The 21,332-nt window shown below is 37.9% G+C and overlaps 1 protein-coding gene across 4 annotated transcripts in view; it reads left to right on the forward strand.

Moving 5' to 3' along the window:
* Positions 1-21,332, forward strand: part of Syn2 (Syntrophin-like 2) — a 182,857-nt gene that overhangs the window by 73,782 nt on the left and 87,743 nt on the right. For all 4 annotated transcript variants that reach the window (XM_067777878.1, XM_067777877.1, XM_067777880.1 and 1 more), the window contains exons 6-7: positions 8,551-8,715; positions 9,191-9,375. In XM_067777878.1, coding sequence (XP_067633979.1) covers positions 8,551-8,715; positions 9,191-9,375 — 350 coding nt within the window. The remainder of the gene's footprint in view (positions 1-8,550; positions 8,716-9,190; positions 9,376-21,332) is intronic.

Genomic DNA, 21,332 nt, shown 5'->3' on the forward strand with positions numbered 1-21,332 from the left:
TATGTTTCTTTCTTTCTATCTATCACTTTCTGCTTCATCTTATCCTTCTCCCCATCATATACATATGTATGTTAAAACATTTTCACATAACTTCGCACTTCCATTATAAAAGGAGACAGGTTTTTTTATCATAGTCCTCAATTTTGCAAACATGTCTCATCCGGGCATGCTATTGCTCATTTCCTTACTATTGTCTCCCCTTATTTCAGCTGTCACTATTATATAACATTATCATTTCTTTAACCGACAGCTCACTTATTTCATACTCCAACCAGGATAATGTCTTTATAATAGCAAATAAAATGGGAATGATGTGTGTATATGCATGTTGTGACGAGTATTAGCAACACTAAGGGATACTATCATCTCTAAGCCGATACTAAGCAGTCACTTGTATGTACATAAACAAATCAATCATTATGTCTACACATATGTACATACATGCAGCGGAGAGATACGCACAAACACATGCATATATCTGAGATACTCACAAAAGTATGTAATCATCAGTACTCACATATACACACGCATATGGCTATGCGAGAGACTATAAACTACAAATTCACATGCATATATGTATCTGGTAACTAAGTAGTAAATTCTAGAAGAAAAAGCGCCTAGAAGTATTCGAGCGAGACATCAGAGAGTGTAAAAGGAGCGAAATATGAGTAACCAAGCACGCTATTGGTTGCGAAGTATAAGTGTTATTGTCAAGTGTTTTCAAAGTAGTCTAATAAAGACCATTTTGCATTATTGAATATTTGAGTTACTTTATTCAACAGTTAAGCGAAACGGAAGTTAGCAGAAGTTTCAAACAGGAGGAATTTCACTAAATTCGTTACAATTGGTGTCAGAAGAAGAATTGTTGAATAAATTCCAGAGTATAACAAGGACATGGCAAAGTTAAGTGAATTAAGGATCCAACATCTGAAAAAGGAGTTGGAGAACCGTGGATTGAATACAACCGGCAATAAGATCAAACTTAAAGCACGGCTACGAGACGCTATGGAGTCGGAAGGAATTAATGTGGAAGAGTATGTCCTTTATCCTGATGGGGACGAGACAACGACAAAAATGAAAGAGAAGCACGGAAATCCGAGTCCAGTCGCAAGCGGCCAGAATAATGCGATATTAGCTTGTTGTCACAGATACCGACAAAGATGGAAACCCAGGGAACATGTATGACTGAAAGTATGTCATCTCAACTAGAATCATAGGAGACACGTATAACATCCAAGATGGAAGCACAGGAGGCACGCATAACATCCAAGATGGAAGAACAAGAGGAGCGCTTATCGTTGCAGGTGGCACAAATGTCTTCGCAATTATAAGCACAGGAAGCAAGGGTAGCATCAAAGCTGGAAGCAGGATACAAAAATCGCTCAATTTCAGGCAGAAGTGGATGATTTAAAAGGTCGTATGGAGCAGTTGCAACTAAATCGCCCAGCAGTTCAGCGTGTAGTTCAAAGGTAAAAACACCATCCTTTGACGGTTCTGTTCCTTTCCACGCCTTTAACCTACAGTTTAAGAAGACCGCAACAATGAACAACTGGAATGCTGAAGATAAAGTTGCTGCATTGTTCGTGGCTTTAAAAGGATTAGTTGCTGAGATCTTACAAACCATCCCAGAGTACGAACGTAACAGTTATTAATCATTTATGGCTGCTGTAGAACGACGATACGGAAGCGAACACAGGAGACAGACATACCAAATGGAGTTACTGAACCACTTCCAGAGGCCTGGTGAAACACTGCAACATTGCGTGTGGAAGTAGAAAGGCCAAAGTGGGTAGACGCAATTTTGGAAGCTTTAAAGGGAACGCAACAGAAGGATAATGATGTAGTAATATGCTTTAAGTGTGGAAAGCCAATGCACATTGCACGTCATTGCAGCACCGGTCCCGGTAGTTCCAACTTGGCTGGTAGTAAACGCAAACCTGGAGGAGATAAGCGAGATCGAGTCAGATATAAAGATCGAAAACTTGCCCCAGCTATTGAATGTCCTTGATATCTATCTCGCAAATTGCAAGAAAATCGAGTAGTCTTACCGTCAAAGGAAATGTGGATCGCAAGGAGCGTGTACTGACTGTAGATACGGGCGCATCTCATTCTTTATCTGATCTGATTTGTTCAACAGGAGAGTAAAGCCGTTACCTCGAGCAAGGTTGCGTACGGTCACTAGCGAGTATCACCAAGTCCAGGGAGAAGTGATCTGTGAAGTCTTAATTGGGAAGGTCATGGTTCTACACAAATTCGTTGTGGCGGAGTTTGTTGATGAAGTCATATTGGGAGTGGACTTCTTAGTTGACCATGACGTCAGGATCGATATGCAGAGAAGGATTATGCGTTATAAGAACCAGGATGTACCACTCAACTTCAGGTTTGAGAAAGGGTTCAGAAGTAAGCGAGTGCTGGTTGAGACGATTGGACTACCAAAGTCAAAGCAATAGATCGGGCAAAGGTTGATGGATCGAATGGGCCAAATAAAGCGAAATCAAAAGTACCTACGAGAAAAACACTGGCATTGACAAAACCAAATGGACGCACAAAAACGAAGGAAAGAATATCCTAGAAGGAATGCGAGGGTAGTTTCAAGCCAGGGCGCACTACTGTTGTGAAACGTGGGAACGATACTGATTATGCGAAGCCAATCCCGCAAGCGCAAGCTCTACGAAGTAGTTCATTGGCCAAACAACAGAGTGTGAGGCAACGAATCAGGATTATGAGTACTAGGATGAAACACAGGTACGACAAGAAAAATAATTGGAAGGTTTCCGGGAGTAAGATTTGGTACTGCTATACTACCCTCACCGGGGGAAAGGTGTTCCATCCAAATTTTGGTGCAGTTGGGAACGCCCGTACAAAGTTGTGAAGAAGATCAGTGAAACCGTCTACCGCATACAAACCGTTTGGAAACCACGAAATAGGAGGGTGGATCATTTGGAGATGCTATCAGCCGTTAGATCGAGAGATTTGTCTGATCGGGACCATCTGACTTAGGTGGAGGGCAGTGTGACGAATACTAGCAACACTAAGGGATACTATCATCTCTAAGCCTATACTAAGCAGTCACTTGTATGTACATAAACAAATCATTCATTATGTCTACACATATGTACATACAAGCAGCGGAGAGATACGCACAAACACATACATATATTTAAGATACTCGCAAAAGTATGCAATCATCAGTACTCACATATACACACGCATATGGCTATGCGAGAGACTATAAACTACAAATTCACATGCATACATGTATTTGGTAACTAGGTTGTAAATTCTAGAAGAAGGAACACCTAGATGCGAACAAGACAGCAGAGAGTATAAAAGGAGTGAAAGCTGAGTAAGCAGCGACCAGTTTGATTTAAGCACGCTATCAGCTACGAAGTATAAGTGTTATTGTGAAGTATTTTCAAAGTAGTCTAATAAAGAACATTTTGCATTATTGAATATTGGAGTTATTTTATTCAACAGTTTAGCGATACGAACGTTAGCAGAAGGTTGCAAATAGGAGGAATTTCACTAAATTCGTTAAAATATTTACAGATATATATATGTGTATGTGCAAATTTTGTATTTTTAATATGAACGCAAATACTTCAGAGTGCATTTACATTTAGGGTGACCAGATCGTTCGGCCACAAATCCGGGACGCCTTGTTAAAATCTTCCTTCCCCCCTCCCTTCTGCTCCCTTAGCAGGAAAGTGGGTATATGGAATTTGTGGGAGAGTGGGAGGTAAAGGGCCAAGGGACAAATAATTCACGATTCACACATTCATGTTACTATACGTATTTAATGTAGTTTTTCCATTATAAATTATAATATTCAGTCAAGTCTTCATGCATTATCTTATAGTCATGAGAAACATATATACGATACATAGCTTCAGTAAAATATTCAGAGTACAAATCAAATTTAAATTTCAGTTGAATCTTTGTCCACTTTTTTCTGTCTCAGTCTATAATTCGGCGAACTAGCAATTTCGACAAATGTCGAAAAAAATCACGGCACGTCGAATTTGCAAAATTAAAATGAACGACCATAATGTGCGTCATGTTTTCCACATCGAAACGATTCATTTCGGACGTCCATTGCGAATTTAGTAATGAAAACACTTGCTCAAAGTTAGAGTTGTGAGCTGGAATGGAAAAAAAAGAACTGAACGAGTTTCAAAATCTCAGAAAGAGAAGCCACATTCGGATTCGCAGGGTTTTTCTCCTCTCACTTCGAATTTAGTAAAATCCGTGACATTTCGGAAATATCCGGGACGGCGGGACATTTCATCAAAATCTAGGACAAGTCCCGGATTTCCGAAACTCATGGTTGTTGTTGTTGGTTTTGTAGCATTGTTTCGCCCCACCTAATAGCTGCGACTGATCACAAATTGTCGTCAATATCCTCTAACGGGAGACCAAGGAAACTTGCAGTTTCGACAGGGGTGGACCATAATGAAAGGGGTGTTAGAGGCGTTGGTTCCACATTACAATTAAAGAGATGGTTGGTGTCATGTGGGGACACATTGCAAGCGGGGCATATATTTTGTAAGTCGGGGTTAATTCTGGATATGTAAGAGTTTAACCTGTTACAGTATCCAGAACTAAGTTGACCCAGAGTGACTCGCGTTTCCCTGGGGGGTATGCGTTCCTCTTCCGCAAGTTTTGGGTACTGTTCCCCGAGTACTGGATTCACCGAGCAATTCCCGGCATAAAGGTCCGACGCCTGTTTGTGGAGTTCACCAAGGACCTGCTTGTGTTTTTTTGCTTCATACGGCTGAGTTCTCAGGTGCCGTATGTCCTCAAAATGCTTACGGAGATGACTCCTTAAGTCCCAAGGCGGTGCTGGCTCATCAATCAGATGTCTGTTGGGATGCCCAGGTTTCTGGGTATTCAACAGGAACTGTTTGGTTAGCATCTCATTTCTCTCCTTGATTGGGAGTATTCTCGCCTCATTATGTAGATGGCGTTCTGGGGACATAAGAAGACAGCCCTTGACGGTTCTGAGCGCAGTATTTTGGCAGGCCTGTAGCTTCTTCCAGTGGGTAGGTTTTAGGCTTGGCGACCATATAGGGGACGTGTAACACGCAAACGGATGGCCAATTGCTTTGTATGTGGTAATGAGCGTTTCTTTGTCTTTTTCCCAAGTACTGCCAGCAAGGGATTTGAGGATTTTATTACGGCTCTGGATTTTCGGAACAATTGCGGCTGCGTGCTCACCAAAATGTAGATCCTGATCAAACGTTACACCCAAGATTTTGGGGTGTAGGACAGACGGTATCGTAGTGCCATCGACGTGGATGTTCAAAATGGTCGACATTTGGGACGTCCAGGTTGTATATAGGGTCGCGGATGATTTAGTCGATGATAATGCCAGATTTCGCGTGGCGAAACAACTGGAGAGATCAGGGAGGTAGCCGTTTATTCTGTTGCAAAGCTCATCGACCTTTGGGCCCGGGCCTGTGGCCATTATTGTGCAGTCATCGGCGTAAGAAACGATAGTAACTCCTGGTGGCAAAGGTAGTTTTGATATGTAAAAATTAAACAAAAGTGGGGATAGGACACCACCCTGAGGCACCCCTTGTTTAATTCTCTTTGGCTTTGATATTTCATTTCTGAATTGCACCGATGTCTGCCGACCACCCAGATAATTTGCAGTCCACCTTTTAAGACATGGGGGAAAGGTAGACCCTTCCAAGTCTTGCAGTAACGTGCCATGGTTGACCGCATCAAAAGCTTTTGACAGGTCTAGCGCTACGAGTACTGTTCTATCGTGGGGCCTCTGATTTAGACCACAATTTATCTGGGTGGAAATGGCATTTAGCATTTGGTGGTGCTATGGAATTTTCTAAAGCCATGCTGATGACAGGCTAGCTGCAAATTTGCTTTGAAGTGGGGGAGCAAAATTTCTTCAAGCGTCTTGGCTACTGGCGATAGGAAAGATATCGGGCAATATGGCTCTCCTGGTTTCTCAGGCTTTAGTAGCGGGACCACCTTGACCATTTTCCATTTTTCGGGTATGACAATGTTGCAAAGAGACAGGTTGAAAACATGTGCTAAATATTTGAACCCCTCTTTCCCTAGGTTTTAAGCATCGGCATGGCTATGCCGTCTGGGCCCACTACTTTGGATGGTTTAGCATGACCTATGGCATCCTCAAACTCTTTGGCGGTGATGGTAATTGGTGATGCGCTGAACTCATGTTTACGTACGCGTCTGTTGGCCCTCCGTCTATTTTTGTCGACCGTAGAATGCATTATGTATTGTTGGCAGAAAGCGCTCGCGCATTTTTTCGCATCCGACAGTACTTTGTCGCCAAATGCGATGGAAACTTTGTCATTGTGCCTAGACGGATTCGATAGGGACTTTACAGTGGACCAAAGTTTACCAACACCGGCAGAGAGGTTACAACCGTTTAGGTGCTCCTCCCATTTTGCCCGCTTGTGTTCATCCACAAGCAATCTGATGCGTTGGTTTATGGTATTTATTTTGGGCTCGCCGGGATCGAGCTGTCTTATAAGGTCACGTTCTCTCGCTAAACTTGCGGCCTCTGCCGGAAAGTGGGGCCGAATTTCGGGAAACCTACCGGCGGGAATGAAACGAGCCGAGGCGAATTTAATGACCTTGTGGAAAGCACGCTCCCCTTGGCGGGCATCAGTTGGGATAGGGAGGGCAGCAAAGTGGTTGTCTGTATAGGATTTGTATTCGTCCCACTTTCCTTTTTTAAAGTTAATGAAAGTGCATTTTTCTGCGACGATGAATTCGGCGGGACGCTCGAACGAAATAAGTATAGGCAGGTGGTCGGATGCGATATATTTCGGGACAGGTGTGATGAGTGACTCAAAGAGCGTCATAGAAAAAATGTTCCTATCTAATCTCGTAAAACTTGCCTCTTTTCTGTGGCTTTGGTACTGAAAGTTTTCTGTGATTTCCAGAACCTTTTACAATAGATACTTTTTAAATTTTCGTACTTTACACTTACATATTTATAATGGTAGCTTAGATACGCCTCATAAATATATTGCCGATGTCGTGATGGTTTCAACTTTAAGCAACTTTTTAAAAAGAAAATGGGCATGGTCTTTATCGAATTCTCCTCTAATCTTAATACAGCAATAAAAACCATACTTCTGCAAAATTGGATAGTGGTACTAACGGCTTCTGATTTACGGCTTACAAACCTTTTAAGTTGCCTTATAATAAAAGTGGGCGGTGCCCCGCCCTGTTTATAAAATTTTGAAAAATTTTCATTTATATAAAAATGTTCGTATTTTGCTACACCATATCACTACTGAGGTCAAATATTAGTATAATTTAGTTAAATACCGCCAGAGTGTTGAATTTTTTGTTAGTATTAGACTTTGAAAACATTTGTTTAAAGTGGGCATGGTCGCCAATCGATTTTGTTCATTTGGCAAGGTGTATATGCAGTAGTAAGGACAACCCCCATGCCAAACCTTCAATGTATTTATGGATCAATGGATTTAAGGCTTGCAAAATTTTAAAATTGCATCCTCTAGATGTGGGCGGTGCCACAACCATTTTCAAAAATTTAACGAAGTTTCAATTTTTTGTCATAAAATCAACCCACATATCAAGTTTCATCAATTGTCGGTATTTTGTTAGAAATAATTTGTTCCATGTTTCGAAATCTCGAAAGAGATTTTTTCATGTGGATGTGGTCGCAAACCGAATCCGTATTTTTTTTAACAAAGCATATATATAATAGTAACGATAACCTTCATTCCAAATTTCAGCATAATATCTTCAGTGAAAACATTTAATTTTCTTTCTCTAAATGTAGGCAGTACACGCCCATTTTTCAAACTTTTACTAAATTTCTTTTCTTTTAGTCCTAAAACCAACCAACATATCAATTACCAGCACGTTATCTGTCTTTGGCAATGAATTACTGCTACTTTCGCATTTTTCGAAATTTCTATATCGATTTTAAGGTAGTCTTGGTCTAGTAAGAACAACCTCCCTGCCAAGTCTCAACATAATATATCCAATGGCATATGATATATGACTCAGCAGACTTTCAAATTTTCTTCTTAAAAATTTCTAAATTTCTATTTTCTATCACAAAGTCAACTAAAATATCAAGATTTATAAGTGTATTGGTCTATGGTATTGAATTATCGAATTTTTTCCGTTTTTCGAAATTTTCGATACCGAAAAAGTTGGCGTGATTAAAGTGCAATTTCGCCCATTTCCAATGTCAATCTACTGTGGGTTCCGATAAGCCAGTATTCCATATTTGGTAAAGATAACTCAATTTTTACACCATTTATCCTGTTAATGAGCGGGTGGACATGGCTCAATCAAAACTTATTCCAATGTTGATATTTTTGATACATATAGAGAAGTCTATCTCGATTCCCTTAAGCCATTATGTACTACCGTTATCCAACCAAAGTTATAATACTCTTGTGTTCAAATACATGCTGGGTATAAAAATGTTAACTATTACGTTCCCTGTTATCAAAAATACCCACATACATTCATACATACATACGCCGGTGCTCATTGTTGATGTTGCTCACATTTCAGTTGCCAAGGAGACACCCGATTCGGACAATGATGCAACATGTGCGGAATTAAAGGCTGACGAAGGCTACAAGTCCTCAGTAGATAATGGTACTATAAGTCGCAGTTGTAGTCGTCCGATGTCAATTTGCTCGGAACCGGAAAAGAAATGGGTGGAGGTGGTGGCAGGTATGTACACATTTTGAAATATTTGTTTTACCACACCAAGAAAGTTTGCATTGCGTTTGCATACGCGAGTGAATTATTTAAAGCATACATATACATATGTATATGTTCACTTAGGTGTGTTAATGTGTGTGCATAGCGCTTACACGTGGAAAATTGCTATAAAAATGCTTGAGCACACACACGCATACATTGAATGGTGCATACCTGGTGCATACGTGTGTTTCGAGATATTGCAAATTACACTTGGCTGTCGGCAGCTTATAATAGCACATTCTCAATTTATTCTTTCGCTTTAATTACGTTTTACAATTTGCTCCTATTGTATTTTTAATTAACGTTTCTTTTTCCTTTCTTTCACATTTTCATATTTGCCGTTCGAATTGCATGGTTGCTTCTGCACTTGACATTTCCAATGATGATTATTGTTGCTTTTCGCTTCAATTCGAAAATTTCGGAAATGTATTTCTTATTGCAGTGCCGCTGATGATGGCCTACGTAACGCGCTATATCTATGGTACTGATAAATTGCGCCCCAATGCGTTTGAAGTACGCGGCCTTAATGGCGCCTCGACTGGCATAATACACTGTGATGACTTAGCCATATTAAGTCAATGGCTCAAATTGATAACTGATAATGTTGTTGGATTGACCCATTTACAAGTGAGTATAAGTTTTTGTAATTTTTTTCATGTGTATGGGAGAATGCGGAATGTAAGTGTAAGCCCAACGTGGAAGCAATGAACATGGTTGAGTTGATGGGAGAGCAATGAGACACCAATCGGTAAACGCAAATAAGCGAAGCCAAGAATATATAGAATAATTAAAGTGCTTAGAATGACCAATGAGGAAATGGAACAGTAGAAATAAAGAAGATGAAGAATGAAAATAAAGCAGGTAAGGACAGAACTGTCTTCGGTTGTTCCGAAGAGCTCCTACCTTTCACGAATGGAGCTGAGCATATATTTTGACCCATTCGTACTATCCAAATAATCGATTGTAAAAGGTTTGTAATGTATAGAGAACCGATGTACATAAGCGAAATTTTTACAAATATCAAATAAATAATAGATCGGTTAGGTTAGGTAAGATTGAACTGGTCGTTCCATGTGGACCAAATATAAACCGAATTAGTCCGCAATTTAGCAGAAGTTTGTTTAACGACCAAATTAAAAAAAAAACCCTTTCAAAATCCAGTACTTATTTTATAAAATAGCTTCGCCCTCTTGACAAATACTTGAAGCTTTCTAGGACTTATGCCACTTACTTATTCTATATCTGACAGCTGTATCACTCCTAATAGCTGGAGTCTTAGATCGGTAGTCCTCCTACCAAGTTTCACGTTTCTTGCTGTCTACATGAGATAGCTATGAAGATAAAGCTTATATCTGAACAATACGTTGTATGGAATATATACTATATATGCGACCGATCTATATGATTTCTTTACACAAAAGCATCTGGTAAAATTTGGGGGAGAGGTATACAGCGAAACCGGAACTAGACTGGAACGGAAATCGAAAACGGTGATACTCGTTACCTAAACTGGAACTCTACACAGAACCGAACCGATTTCAGAATCGAAACCGTCAACTAAACCGAAACCGGAAAGAAATCGTGATAGAAACCAGAACAATACCCGAAACCCAACTGCATTCCAAATCAAAATCGTTACCTTTCACCGTCCTATATTGAAACCGGAATCCAAAACGTCACTTAAACCGTAACTAGGCTGGAAACGAAAGCGAAAATGGAACAGAAATTGCAATTAAAACGGCAACAGTACCCAAAACGGGGCAAAATTGGGAATCGAAACCGAAAGTGAACTGAGACGGGCAGAAATTAGGGCTGACAAAGGGAGCGTACCCGAAATCCAACATCAGCCGAACCCGAAATAGTACCGAAATCGGAACCGAAACCGGAGCCGAAAATGGAACCGAGCCGAAACTGAAAGACAAATCGAAATACGACATGAAACTGGAATTGAGAGTCGAACAAAAGCGAAACCTAAACTACAAGCAAACACAGAATTGCAACAGAATCTGGAACTGCAAGCAAGAAAGCAATTATACTAAAGCTGAATAAAAAACAGGGACCAGACCGAAATTGAAACCGTAGCCAAACCCGAACCCAGACCCGGAACCAAAAATGAACCCGAGTCCGAAATCGGGACCAAAACAGGACCAGGATATACAATAATTTTCAAAAATGAGTGTAGCAATGCGGCTCAACAGAAAAGAGCAATTGGGTCTACTAAACCTACGTCTGCGCTTTTTGTTTCTTGTATAAGTATAGACGGCTTCATATACACTTGGGATGTCCTTATTTATTTCTATTTGTTTTTTCTGGGTTAAAACAGTCTTTTGTTGGGGCATTGCTCTTAAACCAAAGTGCATATACCTTTTGCACCTGAGATTTTTTAAAATCATAATTATTATAATTTCACACTTACCGTTCATATAAGTGCAATGCCAACCTACTTTCGCAAACGCTAAAGGGAATTGTTCTCGTCATCAAATTAATTAGCGTAATTGCAAGTACAAACAGATAAAAGAAACAAAGTCCGCACTTGCACTCATGATTTTGAATCATACAAAAACTATTTTATAGTATGTACATATGTACTATAGGGTGGTACTAAAAAAAATAAATGAACTATATTTGTTTGTCTACACTCTTTACAGCAAAATTTTAAATTTGATCTCTGTGCCACTCACCTTAAACGGCATCAGTCTAGACGAAGCTTTGGTTAAGTTAAGTTGAGAGGGCGTGCATTGGAACTTTCAACTCTTCAACTCGAAGATATTTTTGTCCGTTGTGAATGCCCTCAGTGGATTCCAGGTGGCGCCACATACGTCCAACCAGATAAGCATCTAGTAGCTCTCAACAACCAACTTGCTTTCTACAATGCACTTAAAAAGATGCGAAATATTCACTCTCCCCATCTCTGTGAGAAATCTGAGTCGTCTTGTTAGGAGATCTGGACAGCGACCGCCGTGATATGGTCAGTTATGATCCCGTTTAGTCGTGCCATACAGATCAAAAGCTATATGTTATACCTTTGGCCGTAGTCGTTGTTGTTATGAATATAAAAGCACTATTCGACTGTTTTAGGAAATGTTATTGATGTAGATGGTCTTTTGGCGTCCCGGTAAATTATTCGACCATAGCGGATTTCACACGACCACGTTGAGTAGTGAGACTGATAACATCGTTTATTTTGAGTTCTTAAGGATCATCCTAATAAGCATATCTTAGACTGTGTCGACCTCGGTATGAAAAAAACGAATTCAAAAGACCACCGGTAAATTTGAGGTATATCTTGAGGCAGTTTTTCATAGTTTGTTGAAAAATGGATTTACTTTAAAGATCCACACCAAAACTGTTGGAAAAGGGTTTCACAGCTCAAAATATCATTAGAAGGAAATGCGTGGCTTTTTAATACCAGCAAAGGACAATTTAACAATCGGAGGTCTATTAACCAATTTACATTAATAAATAACTTGGCTGGCTATCTTTACATGAAGCGGCATTCTTTTGCTTAATTTTTGAGACCCAGTCTAATTTAGACTTTTAACCAACATAAACAGCAGTGACACAAAAGGATTCTTTCATCAGATGCATGTGAATTTTAGAAACGCTTTCAGTAACAACGGTTCATTGAGAGTTGCCAGCATCAAAAAAGATATAGCGATTGTATGTGTGTGTGTAAATAAAACCCATCACTTGCAACAGGACTATATATTAGTATAGTTGAAGTTTGTTCCCAGGAGGGTGATAGAAACAGAAATAATGGCGGATATAAAAAAAATAGCTATGCGGCTTCAAGTTTGACACGAATCACACACAAAAGAGAAATCACAAAAATACTGATTACTTCGATACTCTGTATCGCGATGCAAAGTATGTAAATGAGCGTGTTTGTAGTGGTAGATAGTGGAAGTTATGAATACTAAATAGTAAGGATCAACTTTTACAATCGGGCTTTGATGAAGAAGAGGAATAAATTAACGCTGGTGTGATACCAAAGGTTTACATACTTAATACTTAATAAACACATATGTATGTATGTTTGCCTGTTTGCATATTTGTTACCCTATGCAAATGAATATGTTAATATTGGAAGTAATCATACGAATGCAAATATCAAAAGAAAAACAAGTAAGGAAGGCTAAGTTCTAGTGTAACCGAACATTACATACTCAGTTGTGAGCTATGGAGACCAAGTAAGGGAAAATCACCATGTAGGAAAATGAACCTAGGGTAACCCTAGAACGTGTTTGTATGACATGTGTATCAAATGGATGGTATTAAAGAGTATTTTAAGAGGGCCATTGTTCTATAGGTGGACGCCATTTAGGGATATCTCCATAAAGGTGCATCAGGGGTGACTCTAGAATGCGTTTGTACAATATGGGTATCAAATGAAAGGTGTTAATGAGTATTTTAAAAGGGAATGGGTCTTAGTTCTATGGGTGGACGCCTTTTCGAGATATCGCCATAAAGGTGGACCAGGGGTGACTCTAGATTGCGTTTGTACAATATGGGTATCAAACGAAAGGCGTTAATGAGTATTTTAAAAGGGAGCGGGCCTTAGTTATATGGGTGGACGCCTTTTCGAGATAGCGCCATAAAGGTGGACCAGGGGTGACTCTAGAATGCGTTTGTACAATATGGGTATCAAACGAAAGGCGTTAATGAGTATTTTAAAAGGGAGCGGGCCTTAGTTCTATTGATGGACGCCTTTTCGAGATATGGCCATAAAGGTGGACCAGGGGTGACTCTAGAATTTGTTTGTACGATATAGGTATCAAATTAAAGGTATTAATGAGGGTTTTAAAAGGAGGTGGTGGTAGTTTTATATGTGAAGGCGTTTTCGAGATATTGACCAAAATGTGCACCAGGGTGACCCAGAACATCATCTGTCGGGTACCCTTAATTTATTTATAATTGTAATACCACGAACAGTATTCCTGCCAAGATTCCAAGGGCTTTTGATCTCGCCATGCAGAACTTTTTCATTTTATATTACTTAATATGGAAGGTGCCACACCTATTTTACAAAGTTTTTCTAAAGTTATATTTTGCGTCAATAAGCCAATCCAATTACCATGTTTCATCCCTTTTTTCGTATTTGGTATAGAATTATGGCATTTTTTTTCCTTTTTCGTAATTTTCGATATCGAAAAAATGGGCGTGGTCATAGGCGGATTTCGGCCATTTTTTATACCAATACAAAGTGAGTTCATATAATTACGTGATCTGAGTTTAGTAAAGATATATCGATTTTTGCTCAAGTTATCGTGTTAAGGGCCGAGCGGAAGGACAGACGGTATACTGTGTATAAAAACTGGGCGTGGCTTTAACCGATTTCGCCCTTTTTCACAGAAAACCGTTATCGTCCTAGAATCTAATCTTCTACCAAATTTCACAAGGATTGGTAAATTTTTGTTTGACTTATGGCATTAAAAGTATCCTAGACAAATTAAATGAAAAAGGGCACAGCATCCCCATTTTGAAAATTTCTTTTATTTTTTTATTTTGCTGCACCATATCATTACTGTAGTTGAACGTTGACCTAATTTACTTATATACTGTAAAGATATTAACTTTTTTTTTTTAATTTGACTTAAATTTTTTTTTTAAGTGGGCGTGGTCGTTCTCCGATTTTGCTAATTTTTATTAAGCATATATATAGAAATAGCAGTAATGTTCCTGCCAAATTTCATCATGATATCTTCAACGACTGGCAAATTACAGCTTGCAAAACTTCTAAATTACCTTCTTTTAAAAGTGGGCGGTGCCACGCCCATTGTCCAAAATTTTACAAGTTTTCTATTCTGCGTCATAAGTTCAACTCACCTACCAGGTTTCATAGCTTTATCCCTCTTTGGTAATGAACTATCGAACTTTTTCGATTTTTCGAAATTTTCGATATCGAAAAAGTGGGCGTGGTTATAATCCGATATCGTCCATTTTAAACAGCGTTCTGAGATGAGTGCCCAGGAACCTACGTACCAAATTTCATCAAGATACCTCAAAATTTACTCAAGTTATCGTGTTAACGGACGGACGGACGGGCGGACATGGCTCAATCAAATTTTTTTTCGATACTGATGATTTTGATATATGGAAGTCTATACCTATCTCGATTCCTTTATACCTTTACAACCAACCGTTATCCAATCAAAGTTAATATACTCTGTGAGCTCTGCTCAACTGAGTATAATAACATGGCTTCCAAAATGAAGAAACGCTTTTGTGTGAGCGTCAAAAACTTTGAAACTTTGAGAAGTTCTGAAGGAAGGTTATTTTAAATAGTTTACACACGTGTCTGTTAGCACAGATATCAATACACTAAGTATTTATATAGATGCTATCGCTATTCAATATATACTTTCCTCACTTTGAAATTCTTAATGGGGTTGCCCCTAAGCCTTACCTTGCCAAGCCCTCCGATATCGGTCCTATTAAGGTAAACAAATAAGTAAATGTAATTCCCAACCAACTGAAAAAGGAGCTCGGCATTAATCGCATTGGAGGTATAACACGCTACATTATTATGAAAATTTGGAAGTGCCTATTCGTTCAGAAAAAAAATTATATATCGTCCAAAATAAATTATAACGGAAAAAAGCAAAAAAAAAATATATATATAAAACTAGAAGACCCGGCAGACGTTGTCCTGCCTACATTTCGCCTATCTGCATACATATTAATAAGCTTTTTCCGTCTGACTCTGCCCTCCCCTTCACTTTTTCCTAATCCTTTTATTCACTCCTCCCTCCGTCTTTTTAGCTTCATCTATCTCCATCTTCGTCTCATTCTATCTCTTTCTCATTCTCTTTTCTCTTCTCTCAATTCCTTCTCATTCTTCTGCATCCCTTATTGCCTGTCCCAGAGGGTGGTATGTGTTTTATTCCAGTCCCAGTCCCACTCCTAGTCTCAGTCCCAGTCCTAGTCCTAATCCCAGTCCCAGTCCGTCTCTGGATAATATATTACTCTGTACTAAAGCACTCATCAACAGCTTTCATTTGATATCCAATATTGTATAAACACTGTCTAGGCATTCAGTGGCCTACGTTTTGGCCTACATCTCGAGACCCTAGTCACCCAGGGGTATGAAAATTACCCTCTACTAAAGCACTCATCAACAGCTTTCATTTGTTATCCATATTCTATAAACACATTCTAGGGGTACTCGGGTCCATTTTTCGGCCTATATCTCGAAACCCTATTCGTCGATCGCAACCAAATCTATGTAGTAACCACCGCGTGAGGTTTACGCAACTTGTCTGAAAGTTTGAACAAAATCGACCTACGTATCTCTTCAAACACCGGCGACCAACTAACACACATTTTAGCCTTTCTTTTTATATATATAAATTTTTATTTTTCACAGTCCACTATAATATTAAAACGAAATGCAGATTTTCGTTGCTTTTGAAATTCGGCGTAAAAATTGCACATGGAACGACTAAAGACTCTCCTGAATTAAAAAAAATGTCACAGTACCTCTAAATCGCGGGCCTCCTCAGAAACCCCGGGCCCGGGGCTAATCTCCACCTTCTCGGCGGGCCTGGTGATGTGCTATACTTGATATCATTTTCTATAATATTTTTTATTGATAAGCACGTTGTTTAATTAAACACCAACCAATTGTAAATAAATAAATAAATGTAAGGCGCGATAACCCCCGAAGATATCTAAGGCCGAGCTTCTCTTCTAATTTGCGTCGTGCTCCTATTGATTTTCCCTACAAATCGGCCGGACGGGACCTACATGTTTTATACCGAATCCGAACGGCATCTGCACGGCAGATGAGTTTTCACTGAGAGTTTTTCATGGCGGAAATACACCCGGAGCGCTTGCCAAACACTGCCGAGGGGCGACCCCGCTTAGAAAAATTTTCTTCTAATTGAAAAACCTTATTTCTAAAATTTTGATGTTGCTTTGCCCGGGGTGTGAACCCAGGGCATACGGTGTGGTAGGCGGAGCACGCTACCATCACACCACGGTGGCCACCAACCAATTACACGCAAGTATATCCGCACCACCTGAAAATGTGAGTGCCGGTGCGTTTACGTAACATTTTATTATTACGTATAAACAAAATTGCAATAAGATAATATTGCGACTATAAACTGAGATATAACCTATCCTATATTTCAAGTTAGATCCAACTACACACGGGGTGCAAAACAAATTCCAAATCGGTTTAGCAGTTTAGGAGTACATCTCGGTTAAACATAGTGACACGTTTTTTTTATATATTAGGATATATATAATTACCCGGAAAAATATCTGTACCACCCGAAAAGATTGGTCCCGATGCATATAGATAAGTACGTAACATTTTGTTGTTGTTATTGAGTACTATCCCGCGCTTAGCTGTCGCGGAAAACCATTTTCATAAATTTTTATTTTTGTGGAAGCTCTTTTCTTTAGTTACCTCTGCCCTTTCCTCTCTCACACATTCTTTGTTCTTATAAATTTATACGTATGTATACTAGAGATATACGTCGCCGATAAACAAGGTTTTTTAAAATTACTACTGAAAAATATGCCTACGTTAATCTGGGGCAGTTATATGAAGTTTTATGATATGAGTTAGTAAAATCGGTTCAGAAGATCAACTATTTTGCTCAAAAGGAGTTAGGGACATCAATGTATATGCGTATTATAAAGATAAAGAAAAAACATAAAAGAAAAATACATAAACAAAAACAAAATCAAGGCTAATATAAGCACAAAAAAAATATATGAAAATTTTCTACTAAATTTGTCGGACGTATAAGGACAGCCTTAAATATTTTAACATTTTAGTTCATCTGAAACTCACTTCCTAACGTACATGCATTCTTCTCTTAATATGATTCCGTTTGTGGCTTATAGCAGCTGTAAGACAAACAGATTCAACAACGAGCACTAGAAGCTAAATAAGAAGAGAACCTCATTTTTCCACACGTGAAAGGAGAAACGGGAAAATTGGTCATAAATAAAGCAACATATACAAAAAACGATTATTTTAAATCAAGCTTTTAATTGCATATGTCGATGACATGAAATGACTGGTAGTTATTTGTGACTGCAAAAAAAGTACTGAAATACTTTAAAGGCCTTGAGGCTTCTTTAAATATAATAGACCCATACAAAATATGTCAGGTAGCTACGATTCCTCAAAACCTTAAGCTCTGCACACGAGCTAATTTCAGGCTTTGCCGCAAAGAGCAAAACTTTTCTAAAAAAAAAGCATGAATTAAATTATTTAAGCTAAACTCGCCGTAAAAAACATAAATATTAAATGGCAAAAGGTAAGTGCATCCCCGTGTCTTTAGAAATTATTTAAAACAATTTTACCTCATCCCAGATCCGTGAAAAAAGGTCTTCCAGTTTTGAACCCTTTTAAGCGTTTTAATTGCTTCAAGAAAGTTTCAACAAGCGTTTTTGATTTTAAAAACATTAAAAAACTTCAAAAGTTTGGCTCGACGGTTCTCTTTTAAAACTCAAAACAATTAAAAAACAAGTAAAGGTGTCTAAGTTGGGGTGTAACCGAACATTATATACTCAGCGTGAGCTTCAATTATACATTTCATTTCAGATAAAATACTTTTCTAAATAACACGTGGCACCGCCCGTTTAAAAGAAATTTCTCCATATTTCCTCTTACAATAAAACTTGACAAGTGAAATTTCATTGATTCAAAACTATTTTTTGCTAAGTTATAGCTTATTATTCTAGTCTACGACCCGTTTATATTTGTTTTATATCTAAGTTGCCGTGGTCTTTAACCAATCCCGTCCATTTTTACTATAAATATTTTCTGCTATAAGGAAAATATGTGTACACAATTTCGTTACGATCAGTTAATTTTTCTTCGAGTTATGGCTCCCGAAACATAAAAAATTACTTAGTCGTAAGAGGGCGGTGCCGCACCCATTTTAAAAGATTTTAGTGTTTTCCAATTTAATGTTATAATTCAATTTAGAAAGAAAAATTTTATTGATACAAAGCTCTTTTTCGCTAAGTCATAGCTTATTATTTTCGTGTACGACTCTTTTAAAATATTTTATATAAAAGTAGGCGTGGTCTTTCACCGATCTCGCCCATTTATTCTAGGAATATTTCCTGCTATATGGAAAATCCGTGTACCCAATTTTATTACGATCTGTTCATTTTTCTTCGAGTTATGGCTCCTGAAACATAGAAAATTGCTTAGTCGTAAGTGGGCGGTGCCGCACCCATTTTAAAAGATTTTAGTGTTTTCCAATTTAATGTTATAATTCAATTTAGAAAGAAAAATTTTATTGATACAAAGCTCTTTTTCGCTAAGTTATAGCTTATTATTTTCGTGTACAACTCTTTTAAAATCTTTTATATAAAAGTAGGCGTAGTCTTTCACCGATCTCGCCCATTTATTCTAGGAATATTTCCTGCTATATGGAAAATCCGTGTACCCAATTTTATTACGATCTGTTCATTTTTCTTCGAGTTATGGCTCCTGAAACATAGAAAATTGCTTAGTCGTAAGTGGGCGGTGCCGCACCCATTTTAAAAGATTTTAGTGTTTTCCAATTTAATGTTATAATTCAATTTAGAAAGAAAATTTTTATTGATACAAAGCTCTTTTTCGCTAAGTTATAGCTTATTATTTTCGTGTACAACTCTTTTAAAATCTTTTATATAAAAGTAGGCGTAGTCTTTCACCGATCTCGCCCATTTATTCTAGGAATATTTCCTGCTATATGGAAAATCCGTGTACCCAATTTTATTACGATCTGTTCATTTTTCTTCGAGTTATGGCTCCTGAAACATAGAAAATTGCTTAGTCGTAAGTGGGCGGTGCCGCACCCATTTTAAAAGATTTTAGTGTTTTCCAATTTAATGTTATAATTCAATTTAGAAAGAAAAATTTTATTGATACAAAGCTCTTTTTCGCTAAGTTATAGCTTATTATTTTCGTGTACAACTCTTTTAAAATCTTTTATATAAAAGTAGGCGTAGTCTTTCACCGATCTCGCCCATTTATTCTAGGAATATTTCCTGCTATATGGAAAATCCGTGTACCCAATTTTATTACGATCTGTTCATTTTTCTTCGAGTTATGGCTCCTGAAACATAGAAAATTGCTTAGTCGTAAGTGGGCGGTGCCGCACCCATTTTAAAAGATTTTAGTGTTTTCCAATTTAATGTTATAATTCAATTTAGAAAGAAAAATTTTATTGATACAAAGCTCTTTTTCGCTAAGTTATAGCTTATTATTTTCGTGTACGACTCTTTTAAAATATTTTATATAAAAGTAGGCGTGGTCTTTCACCGATCTCGCCCATTTATTCTAGGAATATTTCCTGCTATATGGAAAATCCGTGTACCCAATTTTATTACGATCTGTTCATTTTTCTTCGAGTTATGGCTCCTGAAACATAGAAAATTGCTTAGTCGTAAGTGGGCGGTGCCGCACCCATTTTAAAAGATTTTAGTGTTTTCCAATTTAATGTTATAATTCAATTTAGAAAGAAAAATTTTATTGATACAAAGCTCTTTTTCGCTAAGTTATAGCTTATTATTCTCGTGTACAACTCTTTTAAAATCTTTTATATAAAAGTAGGCGTAGTCTTTCACCGATCTCGCCCATTTATTCTAGGAATATTTCCTGCTATATGGAAAATCCGTGTACCCAATTTTATTACGATCTGTTCATTTTTCTTCGAGTTATGGCTCCTGAAACATAGAAAATTGCTTAGTCGTAAGTGGGCGGTGCCGCACCCATTTTAAAAGATTTTAGTGTTTTCCAATTTAATGTTATAATTCAATTTAGAAAGAAAATATTTATTGATACAAAGCTCTTTTTCGCTAAGTTATAGCTTATTATTTTCGTGTACAACTCTTTTAAAATCTTTTATATAAAAGTAGGCGTAGTCTTTCACCGATCTCGCCCATTTATTCTAGGAATATTTCCTGCTATATAGAAAATCCGTGTACCCAATTTTATTACGATCCGTTCATTTTTCTTCGAGTTATGGCTCCCGATACATAGAAAATTTCCTAGTCATAAAAGGGTCGATGCAAAGCCCATTTTTTTTTTTTTAAATTTGAAGTTTTTCCTATTTGTTGTTACAAATGCACTTGGGAAATGTAATACCATTGATATAAAGCTCTTTTTGCAAAGATATAGCTTATTTTATTCGTGCACGACCCTTTTAAAAATCTTTTATATAAAAGTGGGCGTGGTCCGTAACCGATTTCGTTAATTTTTCTTCAAAGCATTCCTAATAGTAAAGGCAACCGATCTGCCAAATTTTGTTACGATAGGTTTAACGATTTTTGATTTATTATTAATAATATTTGTAAAATTGATTTTATCACAAGTGGGCGGTACCACGCCCATTTTAAACAATTTTTCAAAACTTTTATCAAGAGCCCCAATATCAGTCCACATGTCAAATTTCAACATTCTAGGTGTATTATTTACTAAATTATCAGATTTTTTGCGTTTTCCAAAATTGTATATATATAAAAAGTGGGCGCGGTTATCATCCGATTTCGCTCATTTTCAATACCAATCTATGCTGGGTTCAGGTAAGCTAGTGTACCAAATTTGGTGAAGATATCGCAATATT

Source organism: Eurosta solidaginis, chromosome 3, assembly GCF_040869045.1.
Source record: "Eurosta solidaginis isolate ZX-2024a chromosome 3, ASM4086904v1, whole genome shotgun sequence".
Taxonomy (NCBI): domain Eukaryota; kingdom Metazoa; phylum Arthropoda; class Insecta; order Diptera; family Tephritidae; genus Eurosta; species Eurosta solidaginis.